Source organism: Rhinoderma darwinii, chromosome 5 (genome assembly GCF_050947455.1).
Source record: "Rhinoderma darwinii isolate aRhiDar2 chromosome 5, aRhiDar2.hap1, whole genome shotgun sequence".
Taxonomy (NCBI): domain Eukaryota; kingdom Metazoa; phylum Chordata; class Amphibia; order Anura; family Rhinodermatidae; genus Rhinoderma; species Rhinoderma darwinii.
This window is the reverse complement of record NC_134691.1, coordinates 328,212,878-328,237,278: the sequence shown is the minus strand read 5'-3', so window position 1 is coordinate 328,237,278 and position 24,401 is coordinate 328,212,878. Positions and strand designations below refer to the sequence as shown.

Sequence of the window (24,401 nt, the reverse complement as noted above, 5' to 3'; positions counted from 1 at the left end):
GGGAGAGGTGACCAAAATATAGCGATTCTGGTGGTTTTAATTAATTTTTATTTTTTTAGGGCGTTCCCCGTGGCCGTTAAATAATGTTATATTGTGTAAGTTTGGATTTTTACAAACGCGGTACAACCAATGATATTTATTTTAAATTAATTTTTTTACATTACTTTTGGGCGGGGGGGTGAGAAAATTTTATTTTTTTGAACTTTAAATATTTACATTTTCTAATTATATATATATTTTATATATTAACTTTTTAATTTATTAGTCCCCCTAGGGGACTTGAACCAACGATCTTTGGATCGCTTGCACTACACTCTGAAATACCTATGTATGCTTATGCATTGGAGTATATGGTAATTTCTACCAGCTCCTATTAAGCCTTGCCTCTGGCAGACCTGATGGCAGACCTGGCACCCTTCATTAGGCCCCCAGGCTGCCATGACAACCATCAGCACCCCTGATCCTGTCGCGTGCAGAGGGTCAATTGGCTTTAAGGGTGGGCCGCCCCCTCTTTCTAACAGCTTAGATGCCTTGGTTGCTATTAATGATCTCGGCCGTTAGACCAGAGTGTCTAATGTTATATACAGCTGACACCCGCGGCGTTTGTATGCAGGCTTGCCCGTGAGCCCGCTCCACAAAACCCCTCCCCTATAAAGCACATCTGCAGAGCTTGTTCATGAATGGGTTAAAAGTAAAACCAACAAAAATTACAATTTTGCAGCTTGCAGTGTGTGTGTTTCTTTTTGTTACTGGGAGTTTCCTTTGATATAAAGTTTAACGAAGATTAACTAAATAAACAACCTGAATCACAAACATGAAGAGTCGCATTCCGCTGTATACCGGCGCTATTTTAGATCAAGGTGTCACTTTCCGAAAGATTTTACATGGAAGTGAAAAGTAAAAATGTGTCTTGTGTAATAGAGGAACGGTAAGAAAGTGACAAAAAGTATCAACATAATACAAGAAAAGAGTAAGGCCCTGTTCACATGGAGGTTTTTGCAGGCGGAAAAATCTGCCTCAAAATTCCTTCAGGAATTTTGAGGCAGATTTTAACCCGCCGGCAGAACACTTGCCGTGTTTTATCGGCCGCGGCCATTGAGCGCCGCTGGCAAAAAACGCAAGGAAAACCGCTTTCTCTGCCTCCCATTGATGAGAGATCAGAGACGGAAATGCCTAAAGAGAGGGCATGACGGAAAAAAAAAACACTCACGGGAAAAAAAGCCTCTGCCGCCCCTTGAAATCAATAGGAGGAGTTTTCGGCCGTTTTTTAGAGCGGTTTCCATGTCAAAAAAACTCTGTGTGAACTAGGCCTAAATTAACCAATGGAAAAAGATAACACTACATAATCTCCTGCAAACAGTAAAGGGACTTGTGCATAACATCTGCGGTCACACCCCGTGTCACATGCAATTGGCCTTAAAGGGTTCTTTCCATAATCAATATTTATCACCAATCCATGATCACTGGGGCCCCCACCGATCACTAGAACAGGATTACCTTGCCGTTCCTGTGAGCCCTATAGGAATTAGGGTTGACCTATGCAACGAAACTTCGATACTGTTCAGATACCGTGCACGATCAAACAGTTCGATACCGTTACTTCATGTATTTCGATACTAAGCTGTGCGGCCGCACAGCTAAGTATAGTAATACATGAATGTAGTTAGAGCGGGGCTGCGGCTGTGTAATACAGCCAATGCCCCGCTCCTGAGAGCCCGACAAGTGCGCGCGCGGTCAGCTCGAGGTGAGCCCCATGTTCTGTCTTCAGTGCCTGCACCCCTGCTTATTAGTGCAGCGCCGGCCGCATCACCTCAGGCTGACCGCGCGCGCGCACTTATTGTCAGGATTACACAGCCGCAGCCCCGCTCGAACGGCGGAGATCAGAGAAATCTCTCATCCCCGCCGCTATTCCCTTGAATGCTGCGATCAAAGCTGACCGCAGCATTCAAGGGGAAAATGAGAAGGGGGTGCCCTTTGGATCGTGTCACAGGGAATCCCTGTGACACGATCGAGCGACATACCATATATGGGCAGACACCCCAGGGTCCAATGAAGGACCCCAGGCCTGTCTGACCATATTTCCTGTTAGGGCATACTTGGATATGTCCTAACAACTGCCTATGTACATATATGCCAGTACATTATAGTTTAAAATTAAAAAAGTTGAAAAAAAAATAAAGTAATGTTAAATAAAAAAAATGTACACACTTTTTTTTACAACATTAAAATAAGTCTCAATACATAAACTACGCACGTTCAGTATCGTCGCGACCGTAACAACAAATTTATAGCCTCATTTATGATGTTCACACCATTCTAAAATAAAAACAGTTTTCTTTCAATTAATATGAGGCACGAGGGGTGATGAGTTTTGAACCTCCATGTGCCTCACATTAATAGTAATTAACCCAATCATGTACCTCACACATTAACCCAATGTTGTCCATGATGGGGTCAATTACTATTAATGTGAGGCACATGGAGGTTCAAAATTCATCACACCTCGTGCCTCACATCAGAAAATGGAAGAACTTTTTTTTATTATTATTGTTGGCAAAGTATCGTTTTGGTATTGAGTAACGCAATACTACACAAAGTATTGGTGTCAAAGCCCAAATTCTGGTATCGTGACAGCCCGAATAGGAATGGAGCGTTACTGCCCATGCTCGACCACCCATTCATTCATTTTTATGGGGCTGCTGAAGATAGCGCTCAGCAGCCCCATAGAAATTAATGAAGTGGTGGCCGAGAATGCGCAGTACCTCTCCATTCCTATAGGGCTCACAGGAACGGCAAGGTAAACCTGTTCTAGTGATCGGTGGGGGTCCCAGTAATCGGACCCCCACCGATCAGATATTTATCACCTATCCAGTGGATACATTACATTTTGATTGTGGGAAAATCCCTTTAATTGTCCACATTTTTGCACTATATAATGTTTTGGTCCAACATTCTGTGCAGATTTGCATGCCCCATTTTCTCCAGCAAAATCTGCCTCAAAATTCCTTTGTTCCACACGTTTTTGAGGCAGGTTTTGTTAGGCATTTTTTAAATTAATAAAATTTCTAGCAAAAAAAGCTTTAAACGAGCGGCGCGTTTTTTTCCTGCCTTTTATAGATTTTGCAAAAGAAGGTCAGAGGCAAAAAGCGCTCCAAGAAAGTGCATGCCGCTTTTTTTTTCCGTGAGCGGTCATAAGGCTCTGTCTCCTATTGAAATCAATGGAGGGAGATTTGGGGCATATTTGGTTCTTATTCCGACGTGGATTCTGCGGCAAAATCAGCACAAAAACCGCTGTGTGAGCGGACCCTAAAATGATCATCAAAGATTAAAGGCCTCTTAAAGGGGTATTTCCATCTCGGATATGCCATAAATGTCTGATAGACGTGGGTCCCAGCTCTGGAACCAACACATTTTTTAAGAACGGGGGTCACCCAACTCCTGTCCAGCCTTGCTAGGTGGCCACTGATTCCAGGCGGAGACTATATGAAGAGGTGGCCAGCCATGCTCGTGGCTCTCCACATTATGTTCTATGGTAGTTACTAAAACAGCTGAGCAAGTTCTACACGGCTGTTTCCATAACTCCATAGAACATAGTGGAGAGCTGCACACATACGTGGCCACCTCTTCATATAGTCCCCGCTTGGAATTGGTGAAGCTTTGACAGATCCAAACTGTAATCAACGGACCCCTTTGACATATAATGGGGTCTGTCACGGTTCTGCGTGCTGCACTATTCTTGCCATGAAAAAAATGGCAGAAACCGTAACGGAGGCTCTGAATGCATATATTAACATAGCCCAACGCCTCCAGACTGTACAGGCCCCGAAATCCTTACATGGGAGTCCATAGTGAGATATCGAGCATGTTAGAAAGTTTCTGCACCTTATTTACTAAAATAGTCTAAAGCCGTTTTTAAAGGGTACCTCCGGTGCAAAATCAAAGGGTATTCCCATCTTCTAAAGTGATGGCATATTGCTAGGATATGCCATCACCTTGTGATCGTTGGGGACGCCCACCGATCCGGAGAATGAAGAGGCCTGTTTTTTCCTTCACATCTGCGCTCCCGGCTTCCCGTCGTGGCAGGGAAAACTTATAAGGGGACGCTGCACGAAATCATCGCTGCGGCCTCTTTGTTCTCAGGATCGGTGGGGGTCTCCGAAGCAGAGACACATCTCTAACGCTGCTCCTCTCCATGAAGAATAAGAGGGGATTGCTTGGAACAGCTCTGCTTTGGGAACGTTCTCCTTGTTCCCCCTGTATGGGAGCGTTTCTACCTTCAAAACATTCCAGCTGTGAAGAGGTTTAATTTGATATTTTATGACTAATTATCTGATTAATAAAGCATATAGCTAGTCATTTGCACTTGACTCGGCTTTCCCATCTGCTCTGCCGTCCTTCATTGCCTCCGTCATACAAGGTCACAGCCCAGTCAGGTGGAACCGAGCACTTTCTACATCCCTTTATTTGCCGCCACCAGGATCGGGTTTCCTCGTCAGCAGCAATGAGAAGGATTGAGTTTCCAGGTCGCGCTCTCGTCCCTTTCTAATATGGCGGAGCTGAACAGGAGACAGATCATCTCCGTAATCCACTGGGTTGTCCGCTTCGATTTACGGAGTTGGTCTATGTTGGTTGCTGGAGTCCCAAAACCATTCCTGTCCGCTACGTCCAGGGGTCATCAACCTTCGGCACTCCAGCTATTGTGAAACCGAGATAAAATTTGACTTACCCGAGCAACCTCCTCCTCGATCTTCTCATGGAAACGTTCCTCCACTAGCTGATTTATGTCGTCAGGATCCTTTTCCTCCGGGATGGAATACAATGCCGGCTCCTGGAAACTGCCATTGAGGATTTCTTGCTTGGCGTTTGTCAGGTGGATGATCTCCTGTTTCAAAGCGGCGTTCTCTTTGTTGTGTTCTCCTGTCAGTTCCGCTCTGAGCTGATCCAGTTCCGCTTCGTGTTGCTTCTTTAAAGCACTTACTTCTTCTATATACTTTCCATAGAGCGCCTGTCTCAGAGTCTGCAACTGCTGATAAATTGGACCGAAGGGCTGACGTAGAGAATGATCCCCCATTTGTGATGCGTCATCAATCTATTCATTAAGTAGGAAAAAAAATGTGTGGATTTAAAATCATGTTTTCAAGTGATATTCTTTAAAATACATGTAGCCGAACACATTTTATTTTTTATATTTAAAATTCTGTGCAAATTAGTTTCCTAATTTATCTTTAAAGGTAATTATTATTTTTTTATACAAAGCTCCAAATCCCCTGCAAAGATATAGCGTTAAATTACAAAATCCTGTCTGCCTGCAGCTACCACTAGGGGGAGATTAAAATGTTTATTATTTAGTCTGATGTAAACGGTATAAATCCATGTGCAGTGAGCTCCCTCTAGTGGTGGCTGCAGATAGACAGAATTTTATTGTGTAGCTCTATAGCTAAAAAGGGGAATTGGAGATCTGTATCAGAAAATGGTGATCCTGCCACTTATATACATATACTATGAAACTAATCAGCACAAATTTATAGACCTTTATCCCACCGGGGTAGGGGGGGGGGGGCTGCTGCAGTGTGATTGACAGCTCTGCTCTTAGGTCCTAGCCCTGTGCCTGGAGAACTACTAAAAACATAGTAGGGTCTTTCCTAGTTCTGTGTTAGGTCCCCAAGGGCTCAACAAAAAGGATTCCAGAGAAGTTGTCACTTTCATCTACTAAAGACTTAATAATTTCGAACTAACTAAAACAACATTCTTACCAAAATTCTGAACACGCCAAAGGGCAAAAGAAAAAGAACATGAAAAAGTATAAATAAAAGTGGAGAATAAATCTAAACCTCTAAAAAAAGGAATTAATGAAGGAACGAAAAATCTGGGCATTTGTACAATGTTCTCTTTAACAGCGTTCAATGTCCGATTATTCCATGTTGAAAGGTAGAAATTCAAACCAATGACCATATACACACACTTATTATACACATATAACACACACACACACACACACACACACACACACACACACACACACCTAACACACATCACACACTTATTATACACACACAACACACATCACACACACACACACTTATTATACACACATTTATTATACACACACACACACACATACTTATTACACACACATAACACACACACACACTTATTATACACACACAACACACATCACACACACACACACACACACACACATTTATTATACACACAAACACACACACACACACATTTATTATACACACACACACACACACACACACACACACACACACATTTATTATACACACACACACACACACACACATTTATTATACACACAAACACACACACACATACTTATTATACACACATTTATTACACACACATACTTATTATACACACATACACTTATTATACACACATACACACTTATTATACACACATATACACACACACAACTTATTATACACACACACTTATTATACACAAACACACACATATTTATTATACACACACACACACATTATACACACATATACTTATTATACACACATTTATTATACACACATATACACACACAGATTTATTATACACACACACACACACATTATACACATATATACACACACACACACACACACACACACACACACACACATACTTATTATACACACACACACAAACATATTTATTATACATACACACACATATACTTATTATACACACACACATTTATTATACACACACACACACACACACACACACACACACACACACACACACAAGCACAGAAAAATTTCTTTAATCGGGCAATCTGTTTCAGCCACTAAAATTCGACATAACTGAACAATTAAATTGTATACACTATTCTAAAACCGACCTATAATCTAGAATATTTGATAATCTGGCACCTCTTGGGTCAGGTTAGAGGAAAACTCTGTGAAAACGGATACAACGGGGGCAATTTATTAAAGGGTAACTAAACTTTTAAAACATTTCTGACATTTCATAGTGACATGTCAGAAGTCTTGATCGGTGGGGGTCCGAGCACTGAGACCCCCACCAATTGCTTATATGAAGCGGCTGAAGCGCTTAGGTGGGGGATGTGCCGCTTCGTTTCTGATCGTCTTTCCTCGGAGAGGTGTACGGGCACAACAGAAAGATCTATGACTCTGTCTACTGCTCACTCAGCTTTCCAAGGAAAGCCAAGCAGAAACAAAGTGGCACAGCTCAACCCGAACGCTTCTGCGGCTTCGTTTTAGAGATGGTTGGGGGTATCAGCGTGTCACTGACATGTCAAAAGTTTTTCAAAAGCTTTAGTTCCCCTTTAAGGTTAGCGTTTCAAACATCAGTCTGACGAAAGTTGTGAGTACGATCTCTGGCCGTTCATGCGCTATAAAATTAGCTATGAGCTGGACTAGATCAGCCCTGTAAATTCAGCCGCTTCTTTGAAAAGACGTAAAAGTAGGCGAAAAAAAATGTAAATCGCTACATTTCTGCGCAAAAAAACCAAAAGTGGTGTAGAAGACTTCATCAATTCCCCCCCTACTGTATTATGGTTTGTGCCGGGCCGAGTGGCTGCAGCACGACGCAGGGATTTAAACAGCAAAACGACAATCCCTGTGTCATGCACCTCCCCCTCCGGCCCTGCACAAACCAGTACATCATCAAAGGAACGTTCCTATACGAACAATAAAAAAACGTAGTAAAGAATATAAAGCATGCGTTCACTGACTACAGCAGGTAACGCCGCGCACCTTCTCACTTACCATCAGCCAAGACCATTTAACAAGTCACTTGTAAAACCCAGTGTTTCCAATGATAAATCAGCCGGGTATGTTCATGACAAGTTGCAGCATTTGCCTCCTGTATGTATTGCTGGTTCTGTTACCAACCAACACACAGTAGGGGAGTGGACGCAGATGGAGTTACACAAACAAAGACTAATAGAAAAGCCGCTGCTCCTTCTTGTGTGGTTTTACCTTTAACACATCAGTAGATGGAGCAATAACACTCTGGAATATGGCAGCGTCCTGGAAGCCCCGCTCCACCGCCGCCTCAACGGCAAAGAGCTCCCTGAAGTGGCAAAACAAAAGTTGCAATAGTAAAACTCCAGTGACAGCAAGTAGACGGTTAATACGTGTAACGGCAGCAACGATCGGGACTACGAGTGTCTACAAGACGCCAATAGACCTTATGGAGACGGTGGTTGAATCACATTAGGCTGCGTGCACACGTTGCATATTTCGCTGCAGAAAAAACGCACCAAAACCGCAGCAATATGTATGAAATTTGCAGGTAAAACCCGCACCTGATAATGCGTTTTTCGGCACATTTTTATGCTGCGGGTTTCGGTGCACCAGGCAGATAGAATTTGCAAGCAGAAACGCAAGATAAATTGACATGCTGCAGCTTTTAAAATACGCAACACAGGTCAATTTCCGACCCGAAAAATACTGCAGATTGTACATGAGAATTCCTGGAATCGGCAACACCGCACGTAATATGCATCGTGTGCATTGAGCCCTAGGCTGGAAACACACATCCAGTTTTTGTTGCAGATTTAGATGCAGTTTTTCTTTTAAGCTAAAGCATCAAAATCTGCAACTAAAATGCGATGTGTGTTTCCAGCCTAATGTGAGCTGCTATTTTTTTTATTTTTTATATAACAATAAATCTTCATTGACCAGACCATAGAGAGTGTTTTGTTGCGACCATCTTAAATTAAGTGGAACACAACAATGAGCACCTTAGTAAATAATATTCCCCATGTTCTAACAATTCAGGAGCATCTTTTCTTAGAACTCTGCATTGTGCCGTTCCTCTGTTGTTCCTCCTAGAAATTTATGCATGAATTGATAACCGGGTGTTACCAGTTGGGGGTGTGTCCCTACACAGACTGACACTGTCAAATCACCGCTGACAGACGGAGAAAGTGTAGGGACACGCCCCTTTAACAAGGAGAATAGTAATATCCAGTTGTTAATTCAATCATACATTTCTAGGAGGAATAACAGAGGAACAACACAACGCAGAGTTCTAAGAAAAAATATCCAGAATTGTTATTTCATGGAAAGTATTTACTAAAAAAAAAATACAACAAAAAAGCATTTCAGGAGAGCTGACCGGTTCTCTTCAAAAAGTGCAAGTTTCTAACATACTTTGTGTATCAATCTGTGCTTGCTGTCACTGAATGGAAACAGGTTTATATTCAGAGGCTGAAAGTCTGTTCTGATCGTGTCAAGTTCACACAGGTGCACGGCTCGTTAAGTGTATCGGCCCTTTTTATTATATCAAGACTAGCAGATATAAGGCCTTATTTAAACGAGCGTAGTTCACGTCCGTGATACGCGCGTGAAAATCACGCGCACCGCACGGACCTATTTAAGGCAATGGGGACATTCAGACATTCCGTGTTTTTCACGCAGCGTGTGTCCGCTGCGTAAAACTCACGACATGTCCTATACTTGAACGTTTTCTGCGCATCACGCACCCATTGAAGTCAATGGGTGCGTGAAAATCATGCGCAGCACACGGACGCACTTCCTTAATTTATTTTTCTAAACCTCAAAACCGCGTGTCATAAGGATGGCATATGCGTGAAAATCACGCAGCAAACACTTATGACACATGGAACTGCAACGTGCAAAAAACGCTGCGTTTTTTGCGCGCGCAAAACGCACACGTTCATGTGAATTTCGCCTGAGGCGTTGGATTTTGCCATTGATGTCATTCTTCGCATTGCAAAGAGCGAAATCCATGATGAAAATCTGTGACAAATACGGAACATAATAGGCATGTCCTCAAATCTGCAGCAGAAATCTGCTACGTGTGAATAGGTTTTGTAAAACCCCCTTCACTGACGCGGTTCTGTCAATTTGTTGTGGATTCTCGGTGCAGAATACGTACTGAAATTCTGCAACAAATCCGCCAGGTCAGGTTTTCAGTCTATGCATATAAACAAGTATTTTTCCATTTACCGAGACCAAGATTTTGAAATTGGTGAAGAATTAAAACTCCGTATATCAGAAAGTTGCAGGACTTGAAAGAAAGAAAACCCCCTTTAAATCCAATCTTGCTCACCAAGACTAGGGGGAGGCATGAGTTAGTGCCTGAGGCCCTGAACGGTTCACATTTAATTTTATCTTTTGGATTTATCAATGTATTTACTCCAGTAAATATAAATACATTGAAACTCATGGCGTTCGAGTCAAAAACCATAATCACTAAAGAGGTTGTCTAAGTTAGAAAAAAAAATAAAAATATCTGCTTTCTTCCAAAAACAGTGCCACACCTGTCCACAGGCTGTATGTGGTATTGCAGTTCAGACCCATTCAATTCAATGCAGAGGCCGCTGCTGGAGAAATGTGTGGCTGCCCACAATGTCCACTGGCAAAAAAATGCTGATCACTGGGGGTGAGAGAAGCCAGACCCGCGGCGTTTTGTAAAGGGACTACCCTTTAATCTGTCATCTAGTAATCCCAAAAATTTGATAATCCATCACCTTTCCTTCCAGCACAAAACTGCAATGTAATGTGGAATTTGCCAAGACCAGAACAAGAAGACTGAGCGGAGAGAAGCCAAAGCGTTAGATCGCCCCTCCCCCCACCACATTGATTTCAATGGGAGGCAGAGGTGTTTTATCCCCAGGAGGTTTTGGCTGTTTGCGGGGGGGGGGGGAAAGTGGCATGTCCTTTCTTGCCGCGGGTTCCACCTCCGACCTCCCATTGAAATCAATGGGAGGCAGAAAATTCTTACGGCGCACATTTCTCATCGTTTTTTGCCCGCGGTCCTTGCATTAGATTCAATGGCCGCGGGTGAAAAACACAGTAAAATAAAAAGGGGATAAATACGCGTAGGCAGTTTAAAATCTGCCTCAAAAATCCCGAAGGTATTCGGAGGCAGATTTTTTCTGCCTGCAAAATAACTGCATGTGAACAGGGCCTAAGTGTATTTTCCTTGGCCGATACACACTAAATCCCGGATATGGGTAGTGTCTTTGCGTGCTAGTATTCAACAATCTGACTTCTCTACTATCTATTGCTCTTCTCCCAGGAGTGGAGTGAGAATAGATCAAAAGATCAATATGGTCTTTCACCTATGGCACCCGTGCCTCCGACTTCTGAGAGAGGAGTCCGTCCCCTTACCTGGACTCTAGAGATCCCGCTGTCACATCCTGGAGCTTCTCCTGGAGATGGATTATCTCTGTAGCGAATCGGTCTTCATTTTCCTTCAGCTGTTGCTGGAAATAGGATCTCAGGTGCTGGATTTCCTGCGTGTGCTGGTCTTCCAGCTGTGCTCTTTGCTGACTGAACTCAATTTTAAGTCCCTCAACTTCTTGTGATGGCGATACCGCGGAGATCAGAGCGTCCTGGACACCTAAGACGACCAATAAAGGTTAAGATTTACTATAGGGAGCATCTTGTAGGTGACGGAGCAAGGCGTCTAGTGTCTAGTAGATATGATGTGATAGTTCTAAAGAGACGAAGAAACACTGTTCACATAGTTATCACGGGCTGAGCACGCTCCATATGCTGTGGGTGTCAGCTGTGTAGGGGGACTAATAAAATGTGGAAAAAAAAAGTTTCATAAAGTTATTAGTAGTGAATAAAAAAAGAATTTAAAAGTTAAAAAAAAACACCCTTTTCCCATTTTCCTCTAAAGTAATGTAAAAAAATAAAAAGAATTGGTATTGCTGCATCTGTAGAAGTCCGAACTATTGCAGCATACCATTATTTAACTCGCACGGTGAACACCGTAAAAAAATTTTTTTTTTTTTAAAAAAACGCCAAAATCTCAGTTTTTTGGTCACCTTAGCTCTAACAAAAATTGTAAAAAAAGGTAATCAAAAAGTTGTATGGACCAAAGAATGGTACCGATAAAAATGACAGCTCGTCCCGCAAAAAATAAGTCCTCACACCGCTCAATCCACGTAAAGTTTAATAAAAAAGTTATGGCTCTCAGAATGTGGTGAAACGCAACAACTTATTTTAATAACAAAAAGTTGTTGCTTTTTAAAAAGAAGTAAAATTATAAAAAACAAAAAAAACAAAAACTATATAAATTTGGTATCACTGTAATCGTATTGAGCCGCAGAATAAAGTTAACTAGTCTTTCTACCGCTCGGTGAAAGCTAAAACCAAAAAACAATGGAGGAATCGCAGTTTTTTCCAATGTCAGCCTGCAAATAATTTTTTTCAGTTTCCCAGTACATTATATGGCACTTTAAGGGGTTAAAAACAGCAAATACCCACCGCATCCACCTCTTGCAGCTGAGAAAGTCTAATTTTCTTTAAAAGGGTTGTAGTATTAGCAAAACTTGGTTGCTTTCATCCAAAAACAGCGTCACGCCTGTCCATGGTAGTGTCTGGTATTGCAGCTCAGCTCCATTGAAGAGAATGGGCTGAGCTCCAATAATACATACAACCTGTAAGGCTGGATTCACACGAGGTCATTACGTCCGTAATGTACGGAACATATTTCGGCCGGAAAGACCCGGACTGAACACAGTGCAGGAAGCCGGGCTCCTAGCATCATAGTGATGTACGATGCTAGGAGTCCCTGCCTCGCTGCAGGACAACTGTCCCGTACTGAAAACATGATTACAGTACGGGACAGTTGTCCTGCAGCGAGGCAGGGACTCCTAGCGTCGTACATAACTATTATGCTAGGAGCCCGGCTCCCTGCACTGTGTTCGGTCCGGGTTTTCCGGCCGAAATACGTTCCGTCCATTACGGACGTAACATGGTCGTGTGAACCCAGCCTAAGCAGGTGTGGTGCTGTTTTTGAATAAAAGAAACCATGTTTTCTAATACTGAACTACCCATTTAAAGTCTAGCCCTATATGGTAAACATACACAACCCCTTAAGGTGACATTAAACGCTGGTTGTCTGGTTTAGAAAACCCATTTTCATACTCCCTATTAGGAAATTCTGAGTTAATGAAGGGGGGAGAGGTTCCCTGTCCAGTACTCCTGTATAAACCAGAGCAGACATTGACTACAAAAAGCATTTCTCATTCTAGAAAACCCAGCACATCCATGCACCACACGGACAGTCCATTAATTTTAATTGGAACTGTGTAATGCTTCATTTCCCCTGTGGTGGCGCTGTAGGGGAATTGAACACTTACTTCTGGGTACACCACCGATCACAGGTGATCACTGGGGATCCAAGCAGAAGATCAGCTTAGCACCATGGGACTTTTTTTTATTTTATTTATGCGTTTTACGATAAAGCAATGGCAAGAGGAATTGGAAGACCTCAAATGCTCACAATAGCACCAGCCATCCAGTCACATGGCCAACAGTTTTACTAGACTAGCGAGTTTTGGCAAGATTACCATGCCACGAGTGCCATTTTAATATATTTGGTGCAGTTTGCACCATTTTTGCCGACTCAAGCACATGCATGGGCTTTCACAGTGTGTGTGAAATAAAATACTGATCTGGAAATACCTGGCTTTATCATGTGCACCTCATCTTTTCTTCTCCACTTACACCCAAAGTAAAATACAAAATTCTGCCGGTTTGGTCACATGACTAGCGGCTAGTAGAATTTTTACCTTTGCTTTGGTACTGACTAGAGTACAAGACATCAGATAAAATCAGTAAAGCAAATTTACGTCCAGATAATAAGCCACATGAGGGGTGACCATGCTGAAAAAAGCTCTAAAATTCAGCCCTGCCACGACTTTCATCTGCAAATCTGTCAGGCTCCAGCTCCTCCCATTTTATAAGTGACGTCATGCGCTTTGTTTTCTGTTTGTTGTGCATTTACCTGACCGGCTCGGTGCTGAATTTTGTGAATTAATCACAATCTGAGTCACCACAGGGACGTCCGGCTCCTCTTTAGGATCTTGAAGATCTCCAGTCTGTAAAAAAAAACCAATATATATTGTCCACGAATAATCGTCTATGCCAGATGTTACCAGGAGAGCTGCACGAGAAGAAGTCTCCAATGGGTCAATGCAGATTTGAATATCCCTTTCCTTCATAGTAAACATGCACAGTACATAGTGACCGGCTGTATGTAGATTGCTTTATTAGTTTGCATATAAAGGTTTATCATGATCTGCTGACGTAAATAAAAGACAAAGAACCAAATATCGATGCGGAATATTAGCTCGAATTAATAACCGCGACGTATCGGTCCATGTGGGGAGAAACAACATACAGAAATCCAGCTTAGAGAGAACCTGTCACTAGGTCTTATAAGTTGAACTGGTTTACTGACCTGAATAGCGCGGTCTTCCGGATTCCAGCGCTGCCCCCCCCCCCCCGTTCTAGAGATATGGTTCACTGTTGTGTTGGCTCCCTCTATGCTAATTTGCTGTAGTTAGCCAACAGGGTGGTGCTAGCTACCCTGTCTCTGATGCTGACCAATCACCACGAGGCAGTTTGTGGTGAGTTCATGCCCTGTTGGCTATCTACAGCAAATTAGCATAGAGGAAGCCAACACAACAGTGCGCCATCTCTCTCGAACTGGGGGTTCCAGGAAAAAAAACAACAAAAAAACAGCGGTGGAATCAGGGAGACAGCGCTATTCCGGCCAGTAAACCAGTTCAACTTTTATGTTCTAGTGACAGGTTCTGCTTAAAGGGGTTTTCCAGCGAGTAAAAATTGATGGCTATCCTCAGGATAGGCCATCAGTAGCTGATGGGTCCAGGTCCGACTCCCGGGATCCCCGCCGATTAGCTGTTTTGAGGGGGTGCAGCGCTCGTACCCCTTTAAAAACAGCTGATCGGTTGGGGTCCCGGGAGTCGGACCCGGACCCATCAGCTGTTGATGGCCCATCCTGAGGATAGGCCATCATTTTTTACTGGCTGGAAAACCCCTTTAAAAAGACAAAACAAACAAAGATAAAAAGATAACAACCAAACGATCAGTTTCGTCTGTAGGGGATATGTAGTATTCTATGGTGGCCATACATATGAATACCCGACCATGTAATCTTGGACAGGCCGGGCTCGCCAAATGAATTGAACCCTGGCTCATGGCGAGGCGAGGAACCCCTTCTATGAGGTCTATATGCCATCATTTTGCACCATACAACCAAGCCCTTTAATTATATGAAGAGTAGGCTATATCAATTTATTGTATTCCATAAAATTAGTTGAAATGGTTAGTATGGTTTACAAAACCAATTTTCGAATGGAGAATTCTGAATTAATAGAGGTGGGGCGGTCACCAATTCAGGACCTCCATCAATTAGCCTTAGCAGAGAACAGCCACAAAGAGGGTCTCCTTCGCTCTGGAGGACCTGACACGTTCATGCATTACACAGACTCTCCAATGACTTAAATGGGCACCATGTAATACTTCAATTCCCCTGTGGTGCTGCAGGACAATTAAACACCTGCTGCAGAGTTCCCTCGCAAATGACAGCTGATCATTGGGGGTTCAAGCAGTGGGACTGTATAGGACCAAATTATTTTGGGGGAACTTTCCAACCAAAAAAGGGAAGGTCAAAAGAAGACAGCCCCTTTAAGTGTGCTGGAAAACACTGGTCCTTTAAAGAGTAACTAAACATTCAACAGACTTCTGACATGTCACAAGTTATGATTGGTGGGGATCCGAGCACTGAGACCCCCACCGATCACTAAAACGAAGCGGCAGAAGTGCTCGTGTGAGCCGCTTCGTTTCTGTTCGGCTTTTTTTGGAAAGCCAATGTATCAGAGTACCGGCTCATAGACTTTCTATTGGGCCTGTACTCCGATACATTGATTTCCGGAAAAAGGCGAACAGACACGAAGCAGCTCAGCGCTCACACGAGCACTTCTGCCGCTTCGTTTTAGCGATCGGTGGGGGTCTCAGTGCTCGGACCCCCACCAATCCAAACTTCTGACATGTCACATTTCTTTGCCATGATTAAGAGCACAGGAGCTGCTCGAAACGCGTAGGCCAGCACACAGTTGCCCGCTCGTATTTTTTCTCTTGGGACTGCGTCTCCCTCCTATTTTATTCATACTACCCCAATAAAGATGGGAACATCGATTCCTTTTTAATTTACAATTGGACTTAGCGCTGGATCATTTCTACTGTTTCTCATGTCAGAAGTTTGTTGAACGTTTAGTTACTCTTTAAGTTGCTAAACTTGTATACGGCCAATTCTAAGTTATATCTGAGCCTGGATGGAAGAGCTGGGTAAATGTCTCTATTCCCACCAACAATGGATGCCACAAAACTTCTCCAGACCTGGGAATTATAAATCTTATTATTATAGTTGAATGCAGGTTTTCAAGATCTGACATTGTGGAATATGGGGAAGCCGTGTAACATCCCCTATAGGAGCTGTAATGAGAGCCATATATTGGCAGCTGCCCGTCTCTTAGGCTGGCAAATCTGTACAGATAAGTAAAATTATAGCAGTGAAAAAACGTTGACGCAGCTGTCGAACGCACCGCCTCCCACATACTGCCTGCCCTGGTCAGTTCTAAACATCAGGTATAAGGACTGTGGTGGAAATAGTGGTACTATATGTGGCCCAAAAAAAATATTTAAATTCGTACTGTTCACTCACTGAACACGCTGGGAGAGACGAAATCGCAGCCTCGATCTTTTATGTTGTCATTTGGGAGCAAAGTGCAGTCCACTTACTGTCGGAGGAAATGACTAGCGCCAGAGGACAGGACCGGCACAAGGACTATGTGATTCTTACCTTTCCCATGGAACTGGAAAGTTCCCTCATCTGCTTATATTCCTTCAAAAACCTCTCCAGAAGTGTTTCCAGGTTGGCATGTAGAGCTGTGGTGACACACAATACATAGTAAGAGGGTGTTTTATGTGGACTCTGCATAGAAAGAGACACGATTTTCCTATATAGGTTTCCATAGGAATGTATTACTACTTTATTTGGGATCCAGATCACACAAATCCCAAATACAGTCTTGTGCATGAGCCCAATGGCCGGCAAAGGGGGTGGGTAATAGTTTGACCCTGTACAACTTTCAAACCCTTGAATGGTCCTGTAGAAAGAGCTGGATCAGAAAACGCAACCAAAATACAACCCATGAACACAAACCTTCCTGCACAGAGTAAGGTCGGGGCAGTGACCTATAAGATTTAAGGCCCTTTTACACATGCAAAATATTGGACAAACGAGCGTCTATGTGACTGCTCGCTCCCGATCATCGCCATGAACGATCAGCCGATGAACGTGCAAATTCTCATTCATCGGCTGTTTGCATGGATTATGCCGCAAGAAATATTATTGTGGTCGGCAGCGCATCTACTGTGTAAACTGCGAGACGTGCTGCCGACATAATGGAAATGCATGAGGAAGAGGGATCGTAGTGACAATCGCTCGTCCCCAAACATAGCCCCTCGTGAAAGGAGCGCCGGTCAACGAGATGTAAGAGGACCCTTACTTTGCACAGCGGTTCTGTGTAGTTCCAAAGACCTGTAGGTGGTAAGATTGTTCAAGACTCCCGCCTCCTCGGTTGTGTCCGTCTCTTCTCCCAGCCTCTCACCAAGGACCTGGTAAATTATACAGAATTCTTAAGTCATTTGGAAATGGATGACTGCACATCCTAGACGTACACCGGACGCTAATTTTAAGCAACAATCGTGGTATTTCTGAAAGTGAATCCTCATAGCGATTAATAATATATATTATTTTCCAAGCTGGTTTGCTCCGGCTGTTGCCTCCGGTCGTGGTCTGGTCTATTGTGAGTTTTTTTTCATGAAACTTTTGTAAAATTTTAAGCAAAACATTGGTCGCTCTTCCTTAGCACAAAGCGTTCCAATACAACCCCCAATGTATATTACGCGTTTCGATCTAACCTGATTAATGCGATCACATTCTGCATTGATCCTCTTCATCAGCAGGTCTGTAAGGTCCCGGCATGTTTCACCTTCAGCAACTGTGTACATGAAATATAGGAACACTTACAATGTTTCTAAGCAAAAATAATCTTAACATAAAAAAAAAAATAATGATCTAGAAAGTGTAATGAAAACAATACTATAAAAATAAAAGAAAAAAAAATCGATTAATACAACAAAAATTCAAAAATAAAAAATTGTATCGATGGAGATATAAATGATCTTACAATAAAAAAGATGAAATATTTAAACGTCAAAATAGCCCTACTCGATGCAAAAAGGGTCAATTTATTGGTCGAGGCGCACTTTTTACTGTGTGTGTCTCATAGTCCATAGTGATGGGGTAGAGTTGACGTGCATTCGGAGGCCAGGAAATCAAGGGAGCCCAGGAGATCCAAATCCCCCCCCCCCCCAAACCATAACAGAGACAACAGTCCGGCTGTTGAATCACATAGTCCTCTCTATCCCGTGCCCTGATCTGTATAATAAGGACTGGAAGGGGGGGCTCAACAAACTGGGGAGAATTTAATAAGACCTGCATTTCATACGCCAGTCTTAATATAAAAAAGGTATAGTGTGCTTAATTTATGGCTGTCTGTGCGCCAGAAAGTGGAATCTGCACAGCCCCGAGCTGTTGTATATTTACCAAATAATTGACACCAGTTTCTGGTGTAAATTATGATAAATTTGTAGGGCCCCTTGTGCAAAGCTTCGGATACTTTTTAGAACAGCGCCGTGAGTGGAGGAAACGGCTCAAGAGACAATTTTTTTGCTGCAAAAAGCGACTTTTGTGCCGTTTGTATCTTTCTACGCCAGAGCCTTGGAAAGTTAGTAACCCACTTGAGATAAAGTAATTGAATGGCTCCACTTATGTAGACCCCACCAGGGAGGATCACATTTACCGCTTCACTACCCTAGACCACTAATGAAGCCATCACTAACCCCTTCATTACTCTAGTCCGCCAAGAAAATTTCCACCATGGATCACCATGTAAGCTGGCATCAAACTCCCCACTAGTCTAGACCACCAGGGAAGCGAACATTAAACTCTCCACTACTCTAGACCACCAGGGAAGCGACCATTAAACTCTCCACTACTCTAGACCACCAGGGAAGCGACCATTAAACTCTCCACTACTCTAGACCACCAGGGAAGCGACCATTAAATTCCCCACTACCCTAGACCACCAGAGAAACGACCATTAAACTCTCCACTACCCTAGACCACCAGGGATGTGACCATTAAACTTTCCACTACTCTAGACCACCAGGAGAGAGACCATTAAACTCTCCACTACTCTAGACCACCAGGGAAGCGACCATTAAACTCTCCACTACCCTAGACCACCAGGGAAGCGACCATTACACTCTCCACTACCCTAGACCACCAGGGAAGCGACCATTAAACTCTCCACTTATCTAGACCACCAGGGAAGCAACCATTAAACTCCCCACTACCCTAGACCACGAGAAAAGCTGGTATAACCTATTCAAATATTGACCACTGGAAATAAAAGGTTTTACCCTTTCTAGAACTGCTTTGGTTGTAAGTAGAAATGAGCGAATCTGTTATAATTTGTTCACCTTTGTATCCCAGAAGGGTGAGCCATATTTCCCTCATATAAGACAATGGAGACTGAAATAGGAATCTGTATTAAAGCATTCAAGGCTCCTTTGTCTTATATGCAGGAAATACGGCTGGGTAATAGGAAATTCGCCGGTTTATCGATTGTCACAGAATTGCTCATCCCCAATGGGAAGGCATATTTTCTATAGTAAATAATCCCCAATATTTTGTTTTCCTTTTGTTCTTTTGTGCAAAATTGGGTGTGTCTTATAGTCCCAAAAAATACAGCAATATGCGAGACCAAGCCCAAGTGAACACCTCCTTACCCGTCTGCTGTGACTGGCAGCTCAGTAATTCTTGCTGATGCAGCTCTTGACTCTTTTGTTCTTGAGATGCGAGCAGGGAATCTCTCAGGCTGCAGAGCTCGTGCTCTTTTTCAGCTCGCAAGTTTTCGCTGGTCAGCTCCATATGAGCTTGGTGGATCTGCGTAAGACTGACACGTTGTGCTTCTAGGTGCAGCATCAGATCAGCCTACACAATACACATATGCAGGTCAAATAAAAACGACAAACAACGGAGGGTCAAATGTTCTGCATTAGCGAGCAGGACCTCCTGCATATTATATTACTCGGCAATTTAAAGCGTATTTTCCCCTATAAAAAACAACTAGATATGAGATACTATTTCAAATCATATTTTTATTATAAACATATTTCTTCAAAACCAAATATCCTAATACTCATATGCTGATAATATGAAGAGGATGATAATACAAAACGAACAACTGCATGGAGATGGGCAAATATTCAGCGGATATAGATCGGAGTGGATCTTGGGATCATCCCCGAAATCAGGCAAAATTAATGTCTACAAAGTTAGGTTGGTTTCAGACGGCCACAATGTAGTCGGATTTTAGTGTTCATATTACGGGGTGCAATATGCGCCCCTTCCGCAGTTCCAGTGAACAGAACTTAGATCACTATAGAGTCTTTAGTGTGATTTTAGTTCGTCTTAGCGGAAAAAGGTGAAACCGGGTTTATTTTTTTAAATTCATTCGAAAAATAAGCCAGCATGTTGGAATTTTCCTCTGGTATTTTAGTTTGCAGGAAGTAAAATTGTGCATCGGCTGAGTCACAGAAACAAATTCTTCACTACAGAGGCACAAATGAGAGAATACGTAAGAGCTGAAATCCATCTGCCTGGGAAACCACATGAAAAAACATTGAAATGGCTAAAATACATCTATTAAACCGGTGATTTTAGATACGTATTTAGATGTAACGGACAAAAAGTTTCTCGTCACAATTAGTCATGATTTTTTGTACTATTATTTTTTTTTAAGTGGAACGCTATTATTATATAGCCATGTAGGCAAGGATATAAGATTATTCCACCACATTTGGAAACACAATGAATGCAGATAATGTTCACTACTCCTATGCCTACAATCAGAACTACGAGAAAAGCAGAACATCTCAGTCAATGAGGCATAATGTGGCCATAAACTCTAGCGTTACATACACACATGGAAAGATATCTTGTTACAACGGGAATATTGCTCCAATTTTAGTATATAAATTCTGCCAAGTTAAAGGCTATGTACACCTTTGAAATCTTATATATATATATATATATATATATATATATATAATTGTCCATCAGTGTGATTGATGCAACTTCTTAAATACATTTTATTTAAAAAAAAAAAAATTTTACTTTGAGATACAGCTGCTTTGTATCCTGTACACAGAGCAGCTGTATCTTGCGCTGAATCCTGTATCCGTCAGGTGAGCGCCACTGACTGGTTTAGTGTCAGGGGGTCCTGCGATCGAGCGGTTAACGATCACATCTAAGTAAGTTCATAACTTAGACGTGATAGATTACAGGTGGCTTCAGCATGTCAGAGACACGCAGGACCCGCTGTCATTGAACCTGTAGTCCTGGATTTAGGTGTTCGCGAATGACACAGCTGCTCTGTATACAGGGTACAAAGCAGCTGTATCTCAAAAAATAAAAAAATATTTTTTATAAAATGTATTTAGGCGGTTGCATCAATCACACGGATGCCCAATTATATTAATTTAAAAAAAACAAAACACTAGGTCAAAGGTTGCATTCAACTGCTCGGATTGGCCAAATAATTGGAGAGTCTATGGCCAACCTCATGGGTATAACAATGACCGGACGGTATCGTTACGAACTATGTCATGAATTTTTCTAGTACACCTACCTGCTCCTGGAACACTGTATCCACTTTTCGTTGAAGATCCTCTTTTTGTAGTCGTGTGCTTTCCACCAGGGAAGTTTCAGCTTCAAGTTTACAAGTCAACACACGCAACCTTTGTAAAAGGGACTCTCTTTCCAATAACAGATCTTCACTAACTTGAGGAGATACATATAAAAAGGGACGGTCAATTGGACGGATACTTTCTTCTAGCACATTCGTGTGAGAACAATCCTTCGACACTACAATATGGCTATTGACAGTTCCTTGGACATGGTCTTTCATACATGCTTCATCGCCTAACTTATCATGATCTCTTTCGAAATACAAAAACTGAACTTTTTCCTTTAATTGGTTAATTTCAATTTGCTTTAATTGTAACTCTTCTGACACATTGGAAAGTTTCAGAGATAATTCTTGCTTATCCCGCTGGGCAATCTCTAGTTTTTCCATTAGTTCCGTTGTGTCTTTTTCAACAACCTCTCCAACATCAAGTTTATCATCTTTAGAAGGACCCAACGAAGACTCCCCCATTGAATTACCTTTTAACTTTACAAGTTCATCATTTAAAGCGTCTAACCTTAGTCTATACTCTTCCTCCAGCTTGGATTTACTGCCTTCTAACTGTTCCTTTTCCTTTGCCAGAAAAGTATACTCATCTTTAAGTTCATGATAGTTGACCTCGAAGTTCTTTTCGGCAAAAGAGAAAGTGTTCTTCTGCTGCTCGATCTCTTCTTTCAGCTGGAGCTCCAAGTTCCTCAGTCGTATATTTTCTGAAGAGAGAACTTCAATCTGTTTGTCTAAGTTAGGTAGTTCAGTAGGGTTCTCATAGTTTTCACGGTCTCTTATCATATTCTGCAAGTCATCATTTTCATCTTTAAGAAGCCTATTGTCAAGCTCTAGACCAGACAATTTTTCCTTCAGAACATCTTTCTCTTCCACCTCTTTCTCAAGAATCTCGATTCGAAGTTGTAAAACTTGAAGCTCCTGCTCGATACTTCCCTTCTCCTTTTCCTCTCTTCTTAAACACTCCAGCTCTTTCTGCAGTTCATTAATCTGAATCATCATTTCTTGTTCATTAACAGATTGCGGAGAGTCCTTCAGCTTTGAAATTTCGAGCATTAAATAATTCTGTTTGGTTATCAAACCATCTTTTTCCGACTGCATGGCAGTGACTGTCTGATTCATCTGATCTACCTGGTGTTTGTATTGTACTTCTAAATGGTCTTTCAGGTTCTCAATATTCGTTTTATGCTCTCGAGTTAACTCTTCCTTGAGTTTAGAGAGTTCCTCTTCATGACTGAATAAGAAATAGGTCCTAACTTTCTCCAGCTCCGCTTCTTGAGACTCCGCCATCCTATCTAGCACCGCATCCTTCTCCCTTTCTAACATTTCTAACTTAATTTTGTAATTCGTCACCTCGGCTTCATGTTTAGATGCCAATTCTTTGGTAAATTCATTGGCTGCAACCAGTTCTGCTTTGAGGTGGTCGATCGTGGTCAAGAAACTGTTGGCTTCGTTGAGTTTGCTTTCCTTTTCGGTAAGGCTCTGTTTGACTTTGTAGATCTGCTCTCGGGCAAAACGGAGGTCCTGGAGTAGATCTTCTATTTGCTGTTGTAGGTGTGATTTCTCGGATGAAACAGTCTCAAGTTTCTGGGATAGATCGTCTTTCATTTTTGTCCTCTGCTCGTCGGACTGCAGCAGCCTGGTATTTAATTCACCAATGACAGCATTAAGTTTGTTGATTCGTTCACTGGTCACATCGATGGTGGTCTGACTAGAGATGTGGTCCAGCTCTTTCTTGTGCTGGTCAAGGAGCCTCTCGATTTCTAATGTATGCCGTTTGACCAGCTCCTGCTTCATTTGAACGATCTGCTGCCCGTACATCTCGTCTAGCTCAGCCTGAAGCTGCTCCAGTTTTCTTTGTGTCTCTGATTCCATTCGCTGAACGAGGTCTGCCTCCGACTGACTGTCTTTATAATGCTTTTTCTGAAGGTCTTCTACGGCGCCCATTAACTGCTTGATTTCGTCTGAGGATCTCCTCTCTCTTTGTTTGGAAATGTTTAGCTCGTCGGAGAGACTATTTATTTCCCGGCTCTTTTGGGTTAATCGTTCTCTCAGTTCATCGACAGATTTCTCAGCCACACATATTCTCTCTTTCAGTTCTGTACACTTGATTTCTTCATTGCCTAGAGCGGACTTCAGGCTATCAACCACCAAATCCTTCTCATTCAGCCTTTGTTCATAGGATGATTCAAGTTCTCTCTGCTGTTCCTTGAAGAGAACCAGAAATTTAGATTACTCTGTAGACATAATAGACAGCGGAACTACAATTACAGTTTATGCTTTGTTCTACAGCACGATTGTTAAGGTGGAGAATCCCCCCTCCTAGTAGGACGGCTTGTAATATGGTCCTGTGGTCTTTGTTTTGTAGAGGTACGCACTGAGTACTGTACATGGTAATTATTAATACACAGAATACTAAGTTATCTTTAATAATCATTTTCACCCAAACATGACTAAATACGATTGACATTTTATTGGCAGCAAACAGAATCTCTTATCTCATAAGTATAACTCATATCTGTCTCTCTCTGATATTAACCTATCTTTCTCATTTCCATCCTTCTATATCTACATTCTATCAATCCATCTGTCTCTTTCAAATCCATCTCATATCAATCTGTCTCTCTCATATTTATTGATCTCAAATCTGTCTCTCAAATACATCGAATATCTATCTCATATCAATATATCAATCTGTCTCTCTCTCTCATCTATACGTCTCTCATATATCTCT

At 42.2% G+C, this 24,401-nt stretch overlaps 2 protein-coding genes across 8 annotated transcripts in view; both read right to left on the bottom strand.

Moving 5' to 3' along the window:
- Positions 1–24,401, bottom strand: part of AKAP9 (A-kinase anchoring protein 9) — a 202,831-nt gene that overhangs the window by 115,913 nt on the left and 62,517 nt on the right. For 6 of the 7 annotated variants that reach the window (XM_075827679.1, XM_075827681.1, XM_075827682.1 and 3 more), the window contains 9 exons: positions 21,608–23,875; positions 19,704–19,908; positions 17,769–17,848; positions 17,354–17,462; positions 16,645–16,730; positions 13,765–13,858; positions 11,133–11,364; positions 7,968–8,061; positions 4,727–5,089 (listed from right to left, as the gene is read on the bottom strand). In XM_075827679.1, the coding sequence (XP_075683794.1) occupies positions 4,727–5,089; positions 7,968–8,061; positions 11,133–11,364; positions 13,765–13,858; positions 16,645–16,730; positions 17,354–17,462; positions 17,769–17,848; positions 19,704–19,908; positions 21,608–23,875 (3,531 nt within the window). The remainder of the gene's footprint in view (positions 1–4,726; positions 5,090–7,967; positions 8,062–11,132; positions 11,365–13,764; positions 13,859–16,644; positions 16,731–17,353; positions 17,463–17,768; positions 17,849–19,703; positions 19,909–21,607; positions 23,876–24,401) is intronic. The other variant, XM_075827680.1, reaches the window with a different exon arrangement.
- Positions 23,895–24,401, bottom strand: part of LOC142652274 (uncharacterized) — a gene marked incomplete at its 5' end in the record, with an annotated part of 1,761 nt that continues 1,254 nt past the window's right edge. Inside the window, one exon of the mRNA XM_075827925.1 lies at positions 23,895–23,904. Coding sequence (XP_075684040.1) covers positions 23,895–23,904 — 10 coding nt within the window. The remainder of the gene's footprint in view (positions 23,905–24,401) is intronic.